Raw genomic sequence first — 15,453 nt, forward strand, 5'->3', positions numbered from 1 at the left:
TCATTCTTCTGGCTCTTTTATTCAGGCAGAGTTCATGGGCAAGGTGGAGGCAGGGAGCCAGGCTTACGACCAGGTTTCAGACTGGAAGCGCTGGGACCGTTCCAGGGCTGTTAAATACTCCTCTGCTTCAGAGGGTGACAGGCCACCTTCCAACTGTATCACCGACTGCAGGGCTTCAGCCACTGCCGCTGGCATCTGCTTGGCATTCCTGGAAGAGAGAGTAGGCAGCACTTTAGAGGGCAAGCAGCAAAAATGAGGGCATATCTGCAGCCCCAGTGCTCTGGCAAGGCAGCCCACGAGCAGGGCAGCAGTCCCTGCAGCTGACCCCACCGTCCCTGGCACACAGCGCAGGCTGCTGCTGCACCACAGCAGTGGGAACCTGCCTCACCCTGCAACACAGGCTGCCTGGCACTGAATAAATGACAGCCTTCAAGAAGCAGCTCGTACCACTCCCTAGAGAGCAGTGCCGTTATCCACACAGGGATTTTCAGGGCTGGCATTTGCAGGCAAAGATGCGGCCACAGTACCCAGTCCCTGGTGAAGGAGCATCACACAGCTCAGGAGCCTTAATTCTGGCCCCCATATTGCTCCACTTCCCATCCCCCTCATTAGAAGGACACGGGAAATATGTATGAGTCCTAATTTATCGGCAGGAGGGCAGAAAACTGTCCTTTCATCTCGGGAAACACTCGATGTAAAACATGTCTGATCCTGAGCTGGCTAAGATGACTGCTGCGAAGGAGCAGCCGCTTCCGTCCATCTGCTGCCACCTTTCAAGAAATCTGAAAAGATTGTTTTGATGGTGACATTTGTAACCAAAGACAGTTTAAACCTCAAAATAAGAGAAATGGTGAAGAAAACATGAGCTTCTATGTAGAAAATACCCCAAACCAACAACACTTCCAAGTGCATTATTTCTTATGGGAAATAAGAAAATCAGACTTTTTCCTGGAGAGAGTTTCATTTGATGAACTGACTCTGTGATAAAAAAAAACATCTAATAAAAAATTTCCCAGCCTGCTCCAATTGGCACAAGAATCTGGCAACGTCCTTGCTGTTTCCCAAGAATAAGGCAGAATTCTGACTTGCTTTTGAAGCTGATTAACATCCCAAAATACACAGAAAGGAGGTCTTCTTTTTTTGGAAGAGTCTTATTGTTTCTGAGTCAAGCACCGATATACAAGTACAGTGTAATGTTGTTGGGCTTGTGATGGAAAACATGTCAGATATCTATTTTTTGCAGAAAAAGAGACACATTTTCAATCTTTTTGCCCCTGGGCAAGATAACCTGGGTACAATCACAGAGAAGATACAGCCCTGGCTCCCCAGACCCTACCGCAGCCAGCAAGGGCCTGACAAGGCAGACACACTGTGCTACATAGCCCAGGGCCACTGCTCAGGGCCACACAGCTCAGGATTCGCTTTCCCCACATTTCTCCTAGCATGGCTGAAACTGTGAATACTATTTTTAGGGGGGAATAAAGGCCACTTTCAGGCCAGCCCAGCTGCACCCCTGTTTGGCAACCCACTGGCAGTTCAGAGTCTGTGGGTCAGGCAGGGGCACTGTGATCCCGGGCATCGATACACGTGGTGTGGGCTGTTCAGGATGGGTGGGAAAGTGCCCACTGCAAACAGGACAGGTGCCACTTGTACAAGGAGGATGAGGCTCCCAGATCCCACCTGTCTGATCAGGGCTGAGGATCATCCCATGCCAGGGACAAAGACCCCAGTGAGGTGGGTTTCAGTGCAACCTTCATGTCTAAAACACCCTCATGACCACTGCAAAATCCTGCAAGGGGGACTGCTGCGCAAGCCTTGCTCTTTGCAAGATACTGATCCTTTTTTGGCAGCCCCCAGGGTGTTGCCATCAGCACCAGAAAGTAGCAAAGGGGACAGAACAAGGAGAGGACAGAACCATCAAGACACCACGCCCAGTGGTCACCCAAGAGCTGCCCAACGGTCTCAGCATTTGGACTGTGGATGGAGGCACAGCCCCAAGTCCCAAGTGCAGCTTGACGGAGGAAATCAAACCCGAGCCCCCGATCCACGGGTAGGAATGACGAGCTTGGGGTAAGTGCCCCAGGAAGTGACACAGCAGGGAATGCCAGACCAGGCAGTAGCGCTGGTGCAGCAGTGAATGACAGAGTGGTGGGCGGCCTGGCCTCTGCTTCCTGGGCAGTAAACAAAAATCTCCTTCTCCCAGGAATGCAGCGGGGCCAGTCTCACCCTGCAAGGCACCAGGGAAGTTCCTGCTCTTGTGGGAGACAGGCAGGAAAGTGCTCCCTGCAATTGCTGCTTGTGTCAACAGCAAGGCACGAGTTTGCACAGTGCTTTCTAGGTCGTGGGGTGCACGACAAAGACCATCGCCAGCCTCTCGACAGCTCAAGGAGCCCAAACCATTTCACAACGCTTGCCCCAGGCAGCAATTGAGCAGCCTCCTCCTTGCCATACAGGCAGCAACAAGGGCCGGCAGGTTAAGGGCTTTGCCCAGGAAAAAAGCTACAGAGCTTGGAATGGAGCTGCAGATGTTCTGCCTCCAAAGGCCAGACCTCACCTTTTAGCCAACAGTTCAAGATTTCCAACCAGCTCAAAGTAAGCACCTGGTAAACTGTCAAAGGAAGCAGGCTCCAGTGCAACGTGGCTTGTCCCTGCCCCAGGAAGGCAGTTTTGGGTGCAAAGAGCTAGCCAGAATGTGCTGAGGGGCCAAAAGCTGTTGCTCACGAGCCCCACCAATGGTGGAACCCTGGTATGCTGTGCTTTAAAAGCCTGCCCACATGAGCAGTCACAGGAGCAGCACAAGCCTCCTTCTCCAGTTTCACAGAGACCCACTGGAGGAGAGGGGTGTGGAGAGACCAGGGCCCTCCTGTTGTTATGGATTTGCCATGGGTGAGAAGCCAGGTGGCCCACTGGCAGACAATGCTGGTCACAGGCACTGGCAGTTGGAGGGATGGGCACACAGAGTCAGCTGAAGTAGCTTTACCACGATTCCAGCTCTGCCCCTTCTAATCGAAGCACAGAATAGGTGAGAAATGGCCCTCAGCCAGGGCTTGCGGAGCAGGACGTATGGAGAGGAGGAATGAGCTGGTCCCTCTACACCAGCCCCCGGAGCCCCTAGAGACCTGGAGGGTGTAGGGTGTGCTCACTCTGGAGGCTGAGCTGTGGGAATGCCTCCAGTAAGGGGGAGCAGCAGTGACGTGCAGCCTCGCTACCACAGCGCCTGTGTGGAGACCTCTCACTCACCCAGCCAGGTAGACATGAGCGCTCCTGCTGCTCAGCAGCTCCCACACCAGCCTTCCATTCTCCTGGATGCGGTGCTGAACGTAAACCTTCTCCTCCTGCAGGGAAACACGGCACTGAGCCCACCCAGCCCTGGCAGCAGCCCCTGGGGACTGTTCTCAGGGGCTGTTTGCAAAAGTGCAGGGCAGCACAGCCCCCCAGAGCAGGAAGCACTGGGAGAAGCAGTTGGTTCCACTATTGCACAGGGAAGAGGATCCCCTCACCTCACGTCAGCAAACTGGGATGGGTTGGTGGGAGATGGGTGCAGCAGCAGGAGCTTCACTGGGGAACACAACCCAAGTAGCCCCCTTGAAACCTTTGGCTTCCCCCTGCCTGCTCCAGCTCTGGTGAACAGCCCCTCCTGCCTCCCCCCTCCCAGCATGGGCACAGGAGGCTCTGTGGCTTCTCCCGTGCCCAGGCTGCTGCAGGGCAGAGACCCTTCCCCACATCCCTGGCTGCTGGTCCCAGCCCTGTCACCTGCTGGAGACCTGAAACAGCTTGGAAGGGCAGAAAGCTGGGAGGGACGGCCTTGGTCCCACTCCCTGCCTCTCTGCTGTGCTTAGGGACTGGATGCAACTGGCTTTTGGCACAGCATAGCCTGACCAAGGAGAGTTCCCAAAGGGTTAATCCACAGGACTTCACGCATCCAAGCAACTGCCTACGGCCCTGGCTTCTGCCCAAAAGGAACACCATTGCCAGCGTGCCTGAATTCACTGCCAGCACTGACGGCTCCTCCACGACAAAGGTGACACTGTGATGGAAGCCAGGCCCTCCACCCTGCATCCCACCACACCGGGCTCTGCACAGCGGTGAGGTGAGCTGAGCCAGGGCCGCAGCCTCCTCCCGAGGTCCTCCTCCCTCACATCCAGCCCCAAAGGCAACAAGGCTCTTGCTGTGTCTCAGGCTCCCTACATGCTGCAGCCTGGAGGTGTGCGTGGGAACAACCCCAAGCAGCAGCCAGCCCTGGCTGTCACAAGAGCTGGTCACCGCGTGGTCAGCAGGTCCCACGCGGCTCCACGGCACAGCTTTACTGCTCGGACCGGCCGCCGGCGATGCAGGAGGTAAGCAAGCCCATCACAAGCACCGACACAGCCAGCTGGTAGCTCGGCTTCAGCATCATTAACATTAATCAGCTAAGTGCTGACAGAGGCTCTGTTGAGGCTGGGGCTCCAAGCCGGTCATTTAAGGACCTGCAGCTACCTAGAAACGAGAGCACTCCAGTGACAAACTCAGGTCACGATATCTCAGCTAAACCCCAGGGCATCCTGCTGAGAATTACCGACAGTCGCATTAGGCTGGGATCAATCAGTCTGCACCATGGGGCAGATGTGATGTGACAGAAGGTTGCTGCAAAGGGAACCTTACGAAGAGGGAAATCCTGCTCAGCATCCCAGCTCCTGCCAGAGTCGTTGAAAACCAAGTTTTTGGTGAGTTAACGGCTGTGGTATCTCCTAGAGCCATAGGTACAATGGCCCAACGTGGCACATCCTACCTGGCTGTGCTCCTGCTCGCCTCCCTGTGTGGCACTGCAAGGACTCAGTGGCAGAAGACTCGTGACAAATTGCTTCACCCCACAGAGCAGGCAGAGAAGGGAGGCCAGGAGGCACACTCCAATATAAGTCCTGTCCCTCCAGAGCCTGCGAGGGCAGGAGGAAGCTCTGGGGCCACTCTCCAGATTCAGGGAGCAGTACGTCCTCCCTTCACTGTGTGAGCCATCAGAAAAAAGGCAGAGTGGTCATCCCACAAACCTCTGCAGTGCTGCTCCTGTTCAAAGACTTGGAAAGCCTTCACAGAAGCATTGAACTCATGCCTTACAAGTGACTAGATAAAAGATGCTGGCTTCATGTCAATGCATGCACGCAGTCAGGAGAAAAGGACTGGTGCAGCTGAGCTACCCAGAAATACCCACTCCTCACTGACCCTTTTTATCAGATCTCTGTTTCAAAGGCAGGCTGAGCTTTCAGTGCCATCAAGGGACAAGGCAGGGCAGTGAAACAGAGTCCCAGCCTGCAAAGCCTCTCCGGCAATGCAAAAAGCCCTGTAGCCCAGAGCAGAGGTAAGAAAGCTGCCCGCCAAAGACACTGCCTGGGAAATAAGGGAGCAGAAGGGCTGAGTCGTGGGGGTGCTTGTACCTCCGGGGAGCTTTCTCCTGTATGGCTGAGGCACAGGGAGGGCTGGCATGGAGACCAGCTCCTCAGCTGGTGATCACAGGCACACAATGGGGCGGGTGGCACTCAACCAAGAAAGGTTATTGCCTGATGACCCCTCCAAGAGCCTTCGGAGCCTTTTATCACTCACGTGGTCCAGCCAAACAAAGCTGGCTAACACCTTATCTGCTCCAGTGCTTGCCAGCCCTATCACAGCAACCTTTCTAGCTCAACTCAGCCAGACGTGTCTTGGCTGGGCAGTGGCACTGCCATGCTGCTGGGGATCCTGGCCAGCACCGAGATGGGGTGGGGGAGCGAGGTGACCACTGTGTCACCCCACCAGGCCCTATGCAGGCCATGCCAACAGGTATAGGAGCCAGAAACACTGGCAGAGTCCCATCAGTGCTGCCTGAGATGCTTCTGTATCCACCCTCCTCCTCTGGGAACTAACCTGGTCCCTGGAGAAAGCTGTGAAGAGTGTCAGCAAGCCCCTTGTCACCAGCTCTTCCCACTCCATCTGGCAGTAGAAGTCCTTGGATTTCTGGCGGCAGCCAAAGAACAAGCAGTTCCCTGCAGACAGCAGACCATAAGGGCTGTGCTGGGTGGACCAAATGCCTTGCAAGTGTTGGGGACTGTTGGTGCCCATGGGACCTGTGGCAGAGCCCCAAGGCTTTCACCTCTCTGCTGCGCCTAGCTGACAGGCCTGGAAGAGCCAGGAGCCGTATGAGCATTAAGCCAAGCGAACTATGGTAGCCAGAGGCCCCTGTGTGCTGAAAAAGCAGAAGGTGGGGGGCAGGCAGGGCAAGAAGAGCTCCCCAGGGCTGCCTGTTCTCCTCCACAAGCCTCAGCTGCCTGCTGAGCCAGGGGAATGAGGATGGGGCAAGGGGGAAGGCATGACTCCTTGTATAGTGGAATATGAGCTCAGTAACCCATCTCCCCTCGCAGAGAGCCAAGAGCGAACCTCTGCAGAGCCCTGCCCCAACCCAAGGAGCCACCTTGCAGCACAGCCTGTGAATAACCACACAGGCTGCACACATCAGGTTCTGGTGCACACCCGCCCCAGAGTCCAGCTCAAACACAGCAAAGCCTGGGCCCGTCCAAACCCTCAGGAGCCCCCAGTCCCTCTTTCCCATATGCTTAACACAGCCCTGTCTGCAGCAAGGGGCATCCCAAGTCCCTCCCAGGACCATCCCTCACCTCTACGTCCTTGTGCCACCCGCTCCTGTATCGCTGCTCGGAAAGGTGCCACCCCTGTGCCAGGGCCAATCATGATCACGGGAGTCTCGGGGTCAGCTGGGAACTTCATTCCTCCTTTCTTCACCCAAAGAGGCACCCGGACATCACCTGCAAAACAAACAGACCAGCTAGCATCACCCCACCACCACTGCACCTGTGACATCCTGCAGAGGGCAAGCGAAGCATCCAGGTCTTCCTGGATGCTCAGAAGATACAGACAGCACCTGGCTTACCACCACCCCAGCACCAAGGCACTGTCTCTGCAAGCACCTGAGCGAACCCCAGAGCAAAGCAAGAGCCCCACTTCTCTTCACACCAGCTGGTGCCAGGGAAGACAGTGGTGGAGGTGAGCAGAGATTTCAGCCTGGCTGTTGAGTAAGGGAGCGCCAAACTTGCCTCCTCTGGAAGCCAGAGGAGAGGTGAAGAACCCCACACAGATACTCTGAGAAGACCCAATCCTGCCCTGGAGTCATACAGAACAATTCTCTACCATCGTGCAGCATGAAGACCCTGCAAACTTGTCAAATTTGCTTGGGGACCCAGATGGATGTGTCTCACTGTTAGAGCAGATGAGCAGCACACACAGGCTTTGGAGGACAGGATGGATGGGCTCAGAGGATCATCGTTCCCAGAGCTGGTGCTATGGGGCTGGAGGTGTCCAGCAGTCGAAGCACTATCAGCTCCAGGACGCCAGGAGCAGCCCACTGTGGGACAGCAGGGCATGCTGATGCTGGGAGCAGGAGGGTTGAGCAGCTGGGAGAAAACCAGGAGCTCAGGGCAAGCTGGAGGAACATGCCATGCTCTGAAGAGGATGGGAGCACAAGGAAGGACAGCTATGGTGAGTTCAGCCCATCCTGCCAAGCCAGTGTACTGAAGCTCCCCATGGTGGTGGTGCTCCACCCAGGGTCCAGGCAGCTCCAGCACACACACAGCTCCACCGCAGTCCCACGGAATCAATGGTGTGTTCTGTGGCAAGCACACAGGGTTCTCACAGAGTCCAAGCAATTACCTTGCTCTGGGTTGAGAGAAGCCAACCAGGTAGAGCAGAGACCACGTCGGGGTTTGCTGAGCCGCGTCTTGTACTGCACTACTGCCATGAGGATCTGGATCCGGTCAGGGTGAGCCTGTGTCCAGACAGGAGTCATGAGAAATGAGAAGACACCTGGCCCAGCTCTGCAGGAAGAGCCCACTGCCTCCTCCAGGGACAAAGCCTGTGCTCAGCTCCTGCCAGGGCATCTGCAAGACTTGTCCCAGCCTGAAACACCCACTCGGACACAGAATGGAGCACACTCTTACCCAAAACCTTTGCAGTGGGGAAGAGGGTTTTTCCCGAGAAGCACTGCTGTGGGAAGGCCCTGCACAGCTGGCAACAGTGACAGAAGCTGTCCAACCCAAGAGGCTCCCATGGAGGACAAATGCTACTCGTGCATGGGCTGACCTCTGCCAAGCCACCCGGGCCAGGTCCCGCTGCCACCTCCCGGCGGCGGCAGGAAGCAGCATTCCCCCTTCCATGGCCACACCACACGGGACACTCGAGTCTCCACCGCACCACATCCCACCGCTCCCTGTGACGAGGACACCAGACCTCTGGAGCGCACTGTGCCAGCCCCAGCTCTTGCAGGGCCACCGGAGGGCAAGCGCCCTAACCCGGAGGCTGGCACAGCCCTGGGGTTTACACCCAGCACAGCAGGCTGCCGCAGGCTCACAGCGCGGCAGCAGTTCGGGTGGGCTGTGGGTGCTCAGAGGGCCTGGGAGTACAGCCTGAACATCTGCGGCACGCACCAACGGTCAGCCCTGGCCCTGCCAGACCCTCAGCTCGGAGCCTGACGTGAGGCTGAGCTCTTACCAGCATGGAGGAAGCGATGGAGAAGGCACGGGGTCTGATGCGAGGGATGAGGTCCAGCAGGTATTCGGGTGGAATAGCACACGTGGTGTGAGGGAAATCCCACATGACCTGCAATGCCAAGGCAGGGTGAGAACTGGTACACCCCAGAAGGCATCCTGCCTGCTTCTCGGGGCGTCAGCAGCTGTCCCACACTGCTGTGCCACGCTGCCCTCGACCAAAGGCACCGCACCGGGTACCTCTGAGCACCAACCGCACTGTCCCACTGCCCTCCTCTCACCCCCAGGCTGCAGCACAGGGCCCACCACACAGCCCAGAAGGATTTGGAGGAGGTCTTAACCACCAGGAGAAATCCAAGGACACCAGAAAGTGGGTGAAGTAGATGAAGTTCCCCAGCCAAGAAATCATGGCTGATCATCCACCTGGGCGCTTTATGCCACGGCACAGCCCTCATGAAGTGGGTTTGCCATGCTCCCCCCCCAGCCTTACCTCGAGCGTGCTCCTGCGGGGCCGGTTGCAGTAGCTGTATAGTTCTTCCTGGCCCTGCGCAGAGCTGAACTCCTGCAGCTTCTCCCGCTCCAGCTCGTTTGTAGAGAAGTAGGACAAGAGCTCAAAGAAGGAGCGTCGTGGCACACAGGAGATGTCCAGGTAGTGAGTGACCAGGTGCCGGATGGTGCAGGGCTGTGGCAAGAGGGCAGGGAGGGATGTACCTGCAAGGCAAGGCACAGGGAGAGCTCGGGGCCAGCACCGGGCTGGATGCCTGAGCACTGCCCACCTGCTGCCCCCACAGCTCTGCCGCTCCCCAGGCACCCAAATAAGGGCAGCCCTGCTGCCTGCAGGCACCCACAGGTTGCGTGAACGTGCTAGTGAAGCCAACTTCAACTACTGCCATTGTTGCTCTCCACCTTGGGCCTGCACTCCCTCTTGCTCTCCCCAGCTTGCTTTCCAAACCCACAGGTTTGCAGCAGAGAAAGTCAGCAGTGCTGAGCTGTTCCTTTATGCAAGTGCTTTAGGACAATCCCTCATCCATATGAGTCCCACCCCACCCACACACAGTGCAGTGCAAATAACCAGCAGTGTCATATGTGTCAGGCCTGTTCTTATCTCCTATTTCTCTCCCAATGGTATGAGAAGCAGCCTGGATTCCTCTTGGGTTTGTCCGCCAGGCAAAAATTCCAACACTGACAGACACACAAAAGATGGAGGAGGAATGGGCACTCAGGGGAAAGGAGAGAAAACTCTCAGAGCCACCAAAAGGTTGCTCTAGTTGTTAATGCTGGTTTGTGGTTGCAGAACCACCTGCAGAAGGTCCCTGGAGTGCAGGCAGAGCGGGGAGACCTGCATGTCCCAGGCAAGGAGGCACAAGCTTCCCGACTTCAGGTTTGGGAGGCTACAGGATCCTCCACGCTCTGTGCTGGCGGCTGCAAAGGCACAAGGCAGCTCAGCACTGGCCCTAATGCGGGATCCACATGTGCGCAGCGCTGGGAGGGAAGGAGAGCCCCCCGTACTGTGAGACAGGCAGGTGTCCTGTACCCATTAGCCACCACCAGCTCCCTATTAACCAGGTCTACGGCAAAGGCAAAGCAGAGCTTCAGGTGGGCCAGAGCTCAGAGGCTGTCCTGTCCCAGCAGGGAAGGAAAGGAGTAGCAGGCAGGACCTACCGGGCTCCGTGGGCTTCAGCACAAAGCGTCTGTCTGGGTCCAGGCGCAGGAGCTGGCAGAACTGCTGTACGTCTTCAGGGCAGTTCTGGGGCTGGATCATCACCACGTCCCCTGCACTGAACCTGTGGAAGCAGCAGGACCTGCCAGACGCAGCCAAGGAGCAGGCCCATGGGCACAGCACCGCCACCCCAACCAGCACCTGCACCAGGGGGGAGGCCAGATTTCCAGTGTCACTACCATTGTGCTCTCTAACCTAGCTCTAAAGACAAGAACTGGTCCACGGGCAGGACCCACACTGCTATACACCCCTGACTGTCATGGAGGGGGACAGTGCAGCAGGGACCATGCCCACAAGGCCGTAGCCTCAGATATTACTGAAGGAGAGTGGGAGAGAAAGGCAGGCTGTGGGACACCCCAACCCACACATCAAAGCTTGGGGGAAGTCAGGAAAATTCTCACGTGATGCCTGAGCCCGTGACATCAAACTCGATGAGCCGGACATCCTGGAAATGGGATTCTGCTGTCACCCGCTGATTAGACACCATCCGGGCAGCGAAGGGATGCAGCTCAGAGGGAACAGCCCTGGGTGCTGATGGCTGGAGCACGTCACCATCGGGGTGCAGGGAGTCCTCAGCCAGGTAGTGCAGGGTGTATTTTGGGGGCAGGCTGTGGGGAGGAGAGCAATGCAGCATGGTTACCTCCATGCCACAGCTCCTCTGCTGCTGTAGTGCTAGAGGCTGGAGGCAGGGAGAAGCCTGAAGTCTCTCACCATACCCAACACTCATCATCCCTGTCCCCTGCACCTGGCTCACGGTAAGGGAACGCAATGCAGACTGCCAGGGGAAGGAGATCCCAAAAGCTCCAGAGCAGGCAGAGGGAGGCTGGCTGGGCATACACGCTCGGCAGGTCTGCCAAGGGCAGAGGCACATCAGGACAGCAAGATGGGCAGAACCCTGTTGGGGCAGCTACACACATACCCAGGGGACAAGGGGACATCCCATCCAGAGAGAGATGGGCCACCCATGGCCAAAGTTCAAGGGATACTTGGGACACCAGAAGCCGTGTGAGAAGGCTTCCTGGTCAAAGTGGAGCGTAACTCCACCTTGGAGAACTGCCAAGGAAACACGGCATTTCATACCAGCCAGCTCCAGTCCCTGCCCAACCTGTGCACTCACCGTACATCTGCGCTGATGATCTCAAGGCCAGGAGGGAGAGGATACAAGGCAAGGATCTTGTCCCATAAGGCCAGGAGCCATGGATCAACCACTGCATACGGCCTGCAAGCAGGAAATTCGGGCTGCAGCAGTGCAGCAGCATCCCTTCAGGCTCATGTGCTGCTACCCCTGCAACGGGACAACTCTGGGCCACCCCTGGGCAACCACCTCTGCTCCCCTTTCGTTGCAGATCTGCTCCATGCCGTTCCCTTCCTGCTTCAGGTCTGGAAATGTCTCTGGCACGCTAAGCACTCACTTGCTCTCTAGGGCCCAACCACTGGCAGCTGAACAGAACCAACCCCTCCAGCACAACCAGTGGCAGTTACCAGCTCCCTGAGCCACACACAGCCTCTGCCCCACGTGAGGAGAACAGCAGCACAGTTCAGGCTGCTGTAATGCCACCAGGTATGTGGCAGTGTGACACAGCTGTCCCCTGGTCTGAACAGGACTGGGGCAGAGCCAGGAGACGCTGGCACATGCTGGGGGTTGTGGGACACCCTGGAGAAGGAAGTGACCCAGGTCCTGGCACCGGAGAGTTATGAGCAGAGACCAGCACAGAGAGCAGCAGGAGGCTGCTGGTCGTGTCTGGGGTGCAGGAGGAGTCTCATGGTGGGGAGCATCACGCTGCTGTCCCTGAGGCTGGGTAAAGCATACACAGCCCTGCCATCAGGCTGAGGACAAAACTGCAGTGCACCCCAGGGCTCCCCCTCGAGCCACCCCTCCACTGGGCTCTTACCCCAAGTCATGCTGGTCATCTCCCAACGCCACTGGCAGCAGAGGGTTGCCCCCAAGCTGTAGCACCCGTTTGTGCAGCTTCTTCGCAACAAAATTAAACCTGAGCAAAGAATAACCGCAGCTGCAGAGGGCAGGGCTGCTCTAGCAGAACAGCAGGTGCTGGCTACATGAGCCAGCACACGCTGCCAGGGTTACGCCAGAGCAGCACAGAGGCAGATCCAGCCAGAGCAAGCATGCACGACCTAGCCCCGTGCCCTGCCCAGCCTATGCCTCCATCCTGGGGCAGCTCAGAGAAGCAGCTGGCTGCCACTTGCTAGGCCACACAGGCTGTACCCAGCTCCCAGAAGGGACTCAGGAAGGTCCAGTTTCCCTTCAGGGCAGCTTGTGCCCCAAGCAGAGAAACACTTCCTTCCCTTTGTCCCCTTACTGCCTCACAGAGCTCAGGCACACTCCCCCCGAACACCCCGCTACCCCCACCCCTTCAGCTCTTTCAGGCACATGGGAACAATCTTTTGAGACAGAACTGGGACCAACGGGGCTAGCTGCCACCTAAAACTCTATGTTTCACGCCTCACGTTGGCTTGGTCCACTGAAATTGCTGTGGCACGGGCTTTCCTCCAATTCAGACAGAGAACTGAATGGCCGCAATAACTACAGGAAAATGATGTCTGACACACTGCAGCAAAGCATCTGCTTGAAGAGGCTGGGAGGAAAGAAACAGGCAGAAGCCAAATTCCTGGGGGTTAGGAGGGACACGGGCTGGTAGGGAAAGGATTTTTAAGGCTGGCGGGAATTACATTTAGTCTGAGCTGCTGCTCTACAATCAGACTCTGCCTCCCCTTACCCTCTTCATTCTCCAGCCACTCTGGTCTCGCCTGCAGCCAGAGCTGTGAGGAGCAGGTGTCACGGGCAGGCAAGGAGCCACAGAGCTGCTTACTTGGGATAGGAGGAGTCACCAAGGCCCAGCACAGCGTAGTCCAGCTGGCAGAGGGAACCGGGTGGCAGGTTCTTCCGGAACAGAAACCGCCAGAACATCTATGAAGGACACAACCTGGGAGTCACACTGCTGCCAGGGAAGCCTTCCCTGCTTGCCTGTCCCTAGTTCGCCATTCACCCACCCACTGGGTCCCTCCTGTCCTCTGCTGAGTCCCAACTGAGTGGGGAGCATGGCCTTCTGCAGAAGTGACCCCTGAAAGTAGCCACCGCTACTACTTGCCAGGAGGGCGATGCTCTGTGAGCTCTCTGCAAGCTCATGGCTCTTGCGATAGTGGGGCCCCTCTCAGCTATTGAGCTGCTGAAACCTCACCAGCTCCCTGCCTTTGCCCCTTAAGGAACACAAGATGCAACTAGTACTGCTCCAAAGCTCCCCCCTCCAAAACCAACCACTGCTCAAGCTGCTTCAAGAGAGAAATCCAGTCACTGGACCAGGAATATAAAAGCAGCATGGACAGGAGCACATCCTACCTTCATGTTGTCAGGTGGGTCACCCTGGCCAGTGGTTGCACACACAAATACCACCAACAGCTCGTTGATGAGGTTGGCCTGTGGGCACAAACATGGAAAGGCACATTCAGGTCAGCAGCCTACAGACACGTGTCCCAGCTGTCCTGACACGGCTGCTCACATCGCATCGAGTTAATGGACAGGCCACACTCAGAATAAAACCCAAGTAGTGGTACAACCTCCTCTACAGGCACTGCAGCAGCATCTGCTGCCCACACGCTGCCTGCAGCATCAGCTCCTCGGTGCTCCTCGCATTACTGGGTATGGCTGAGTATTTGTCATCAAACACGGACTCTATCCCAACAGTCATTGCTCAGTTTTCACACCCTTTCAGCTGAGTTAACACAAGCTGCCCTCAGAAAGGGCACAGAGCCAGGACCTGGTGAAATACAGCAGGTCACAGCAAGGGTGGAGGATGCCCAAGTGCCAGAAATGGGGTTGGTAGAGATGGAGCAAGACCAGAACTGCTTGGAGCACCCCTCTGCATCACTACTCACCACGTCATAGCTGTCCAGGGCCTCTACTCTGCACTGGAAGTGTCGTTGCTTGGCTTCTCTGCCAATTCTCTCGGCTGTGTCTTCAGCCGTCCCAGTCTGGCTGCCAAAAAGAACAAGGAGTTTCCGTTCCACCATCTGCAAGGCACAAAACCAGAGAATTATCAGGAGGCAAAGGAAGATGAGGGGAGACAGAGCCTGAGCCACTCTGGGCTGGGTGTCACACCAACACCCACCCAGGCTTCAAAGGAGAGCCGATGCCTGTGGGTTCAGGTGGTGTTCATGGGGTTGCTGCTGCAAACAGCAAGCACAGGGATAGTTTGGAGACAGCAGTGGGATCCGAGGGCCCTGGGCTTTCTTTCCACCCCTGCACAGCATTGAGGGAGCAGCACCCCCTTCCGTGCTCCTTGTCCCTGCTGCCAGGGCAAAGGGAAGGGGCTGGCTTGGGGGTCTAAAATTCACATTTAGGCTCATTTTAACTGTCCCTATCACTGCAGGCACAGTGCACCCTAGGCTCAGCTGTTCCGCATTTCTAGTTTTAAGTGTATCTGTCTGCCTTGAAATCCCCACCTGAGGGGGCCTGGGGAAAAGCCTGAAAGCTCAGTGAGAGAGATTATGAGCAAGACACACGCTGCTCTCCACTGTGCACTCTCAAGCAGCAAGGGCCCTGTGCATTATCAGCAATGGCAGCCTGCAGGGAATCCAACCCAGACACCTGAGCTGCAAACTGAGCTGCAAACCACCAGCGTCCCCGTGGACAGCATGTGCTGCTCTCCTAATCACTAGGAGATCAAACAAAAAATTATCCAGAATAACTAAAAAAAAACCTCTAAGGAGGGAACATTACTGGCCTCATTACAAATCAAGTCCTGCGCAGACGGGCTGCAGCATCAAGGGATTCCCCCTTTGCCATCAGGAAAAAGTTGGGTTTTTTCCCAGTGGGGGCACTCTGGGACGCACATCAGGCCCGTCGGGCCCTGGGCAAGGCCTCGCTCCCCTCAGAGCCCCCGGGGGGGGGGGGGGGGGGGGGGGGGGGCGGAGAGGCAGGAACCCCCCAACCCGGCCTGGGGCCGCTCTGGGTGCGCCCACCCCCTGCTAAGCGGGGGCTGACAGGGGCTGGGGGCCGGGGCGGGGGGGCGGGGGCTCGGAGCTCCGGCCCTGAGCCCCCACCCCGGTCCCCCCCGCCATATAACCCACCGTGCACTCACCGTGCACAGTCCCCGCCCCGCCGCTTCCGCTTGCGTCACCACGCAGCGACACGCCCCCCCTTGCAACGTCATCACCCTGCGCCGCCGAGGGGGGCCTGCCGAGGCCTGGTGAGGCGCCGGGGCCGGGGGTCTCGTC

General features: G+C 57.2%; 1 protein-coding gene across 8 annotated transcripts; it reads right to left on the reverse strand.

Moving 5' to 3' along the window:
- Window positions 1-15,389, reverse strand: NDOR1 (NADPH dependent diflavin oxidoreductase 1). 8 transcript variants are annotated; one of them, XM_040607003.1, is made up of 15 exons: window positions 15,318-15,389; window positions 14,113-14,247; window positions 13,577-13,654; window positions 13,050-13,147; window positions 12,114-12,212; window positions 11,339-11,440; window positions 10,623-10,829; window positions 10,164-10,285; window positions 8,992-9,212; window positions 8,506-8,613; window positions 7,669-7,783; window positions 6,621-6,767; window positions 5,875-5,993; window positions 3,241-3,335; window positions 1-208 (listed from the first exon to the last, which is right to left on the reverse strand). In XM_040607003.1, the coding sequence occupies exons 1-15, from the start codon at window positions 15,387-15,389 to the stop codon at window positions 64-66; spliced, it is 1,863 nt and encodes a 620-aa protein (XP_040462937.1). In that variant the 3' UTR covers window positions 1-63. The 8 variants fall into 8 exon arrangements, 6 of the variants coding, with proteins under 6 accessions (XP_040462937.1, XP_040462941.1, XP_040462940.1 ...); XM_040607007.1 differs by having other exon boundaries at window positions 15,307-15,323; XM_040607006.1 differs by lacking the exon at window positions 15,318-15,389 and adding an exon at window positions 14,961-15,268.
- Window positions 15,390-15,453: the final 64 nt, after the last annotated feature.

This window comes from Falco naumanni, chromosome 9 (assembly GCF_017639655.2).
Source record: "Falco naumanni isolate bFalNau1 chromosome 9, bFalNau1.pat, whole genome shotgun sequence".
Taxonomy (NCBI): domain Eukaryota; kingdom Metazoa; phylum Chordata; class Aves; order Falconiformes; family Falconidae; genus Falco; species Falco naumanni.

Bases quoted from the DNA above. Each gene is read 5' to 3' on its own strand.
- NDOR1 (XM_040607003.1), bottom strand. From the start codon at position 15,389: ATGACGTTGCAAGGGGGGGCGTGTCGCTGCGTGGTGACGCAAGCGGAA. The intron at 12,213-13,049 runs GTAAGCAGCTCT...TTCTTTGCTCAG, and splicing joins GGTGACTCCTCCTATCCCAA to GTTTAATTTTGTTGCGAAGA. The intron at 10,286-10,622 runs GTGAGAATTTTC...CTGCTTCCACAG, and splicing joins GTCACGGGCTCAGGCATCAC to GTTCAGTGCAGGGGACGTGG.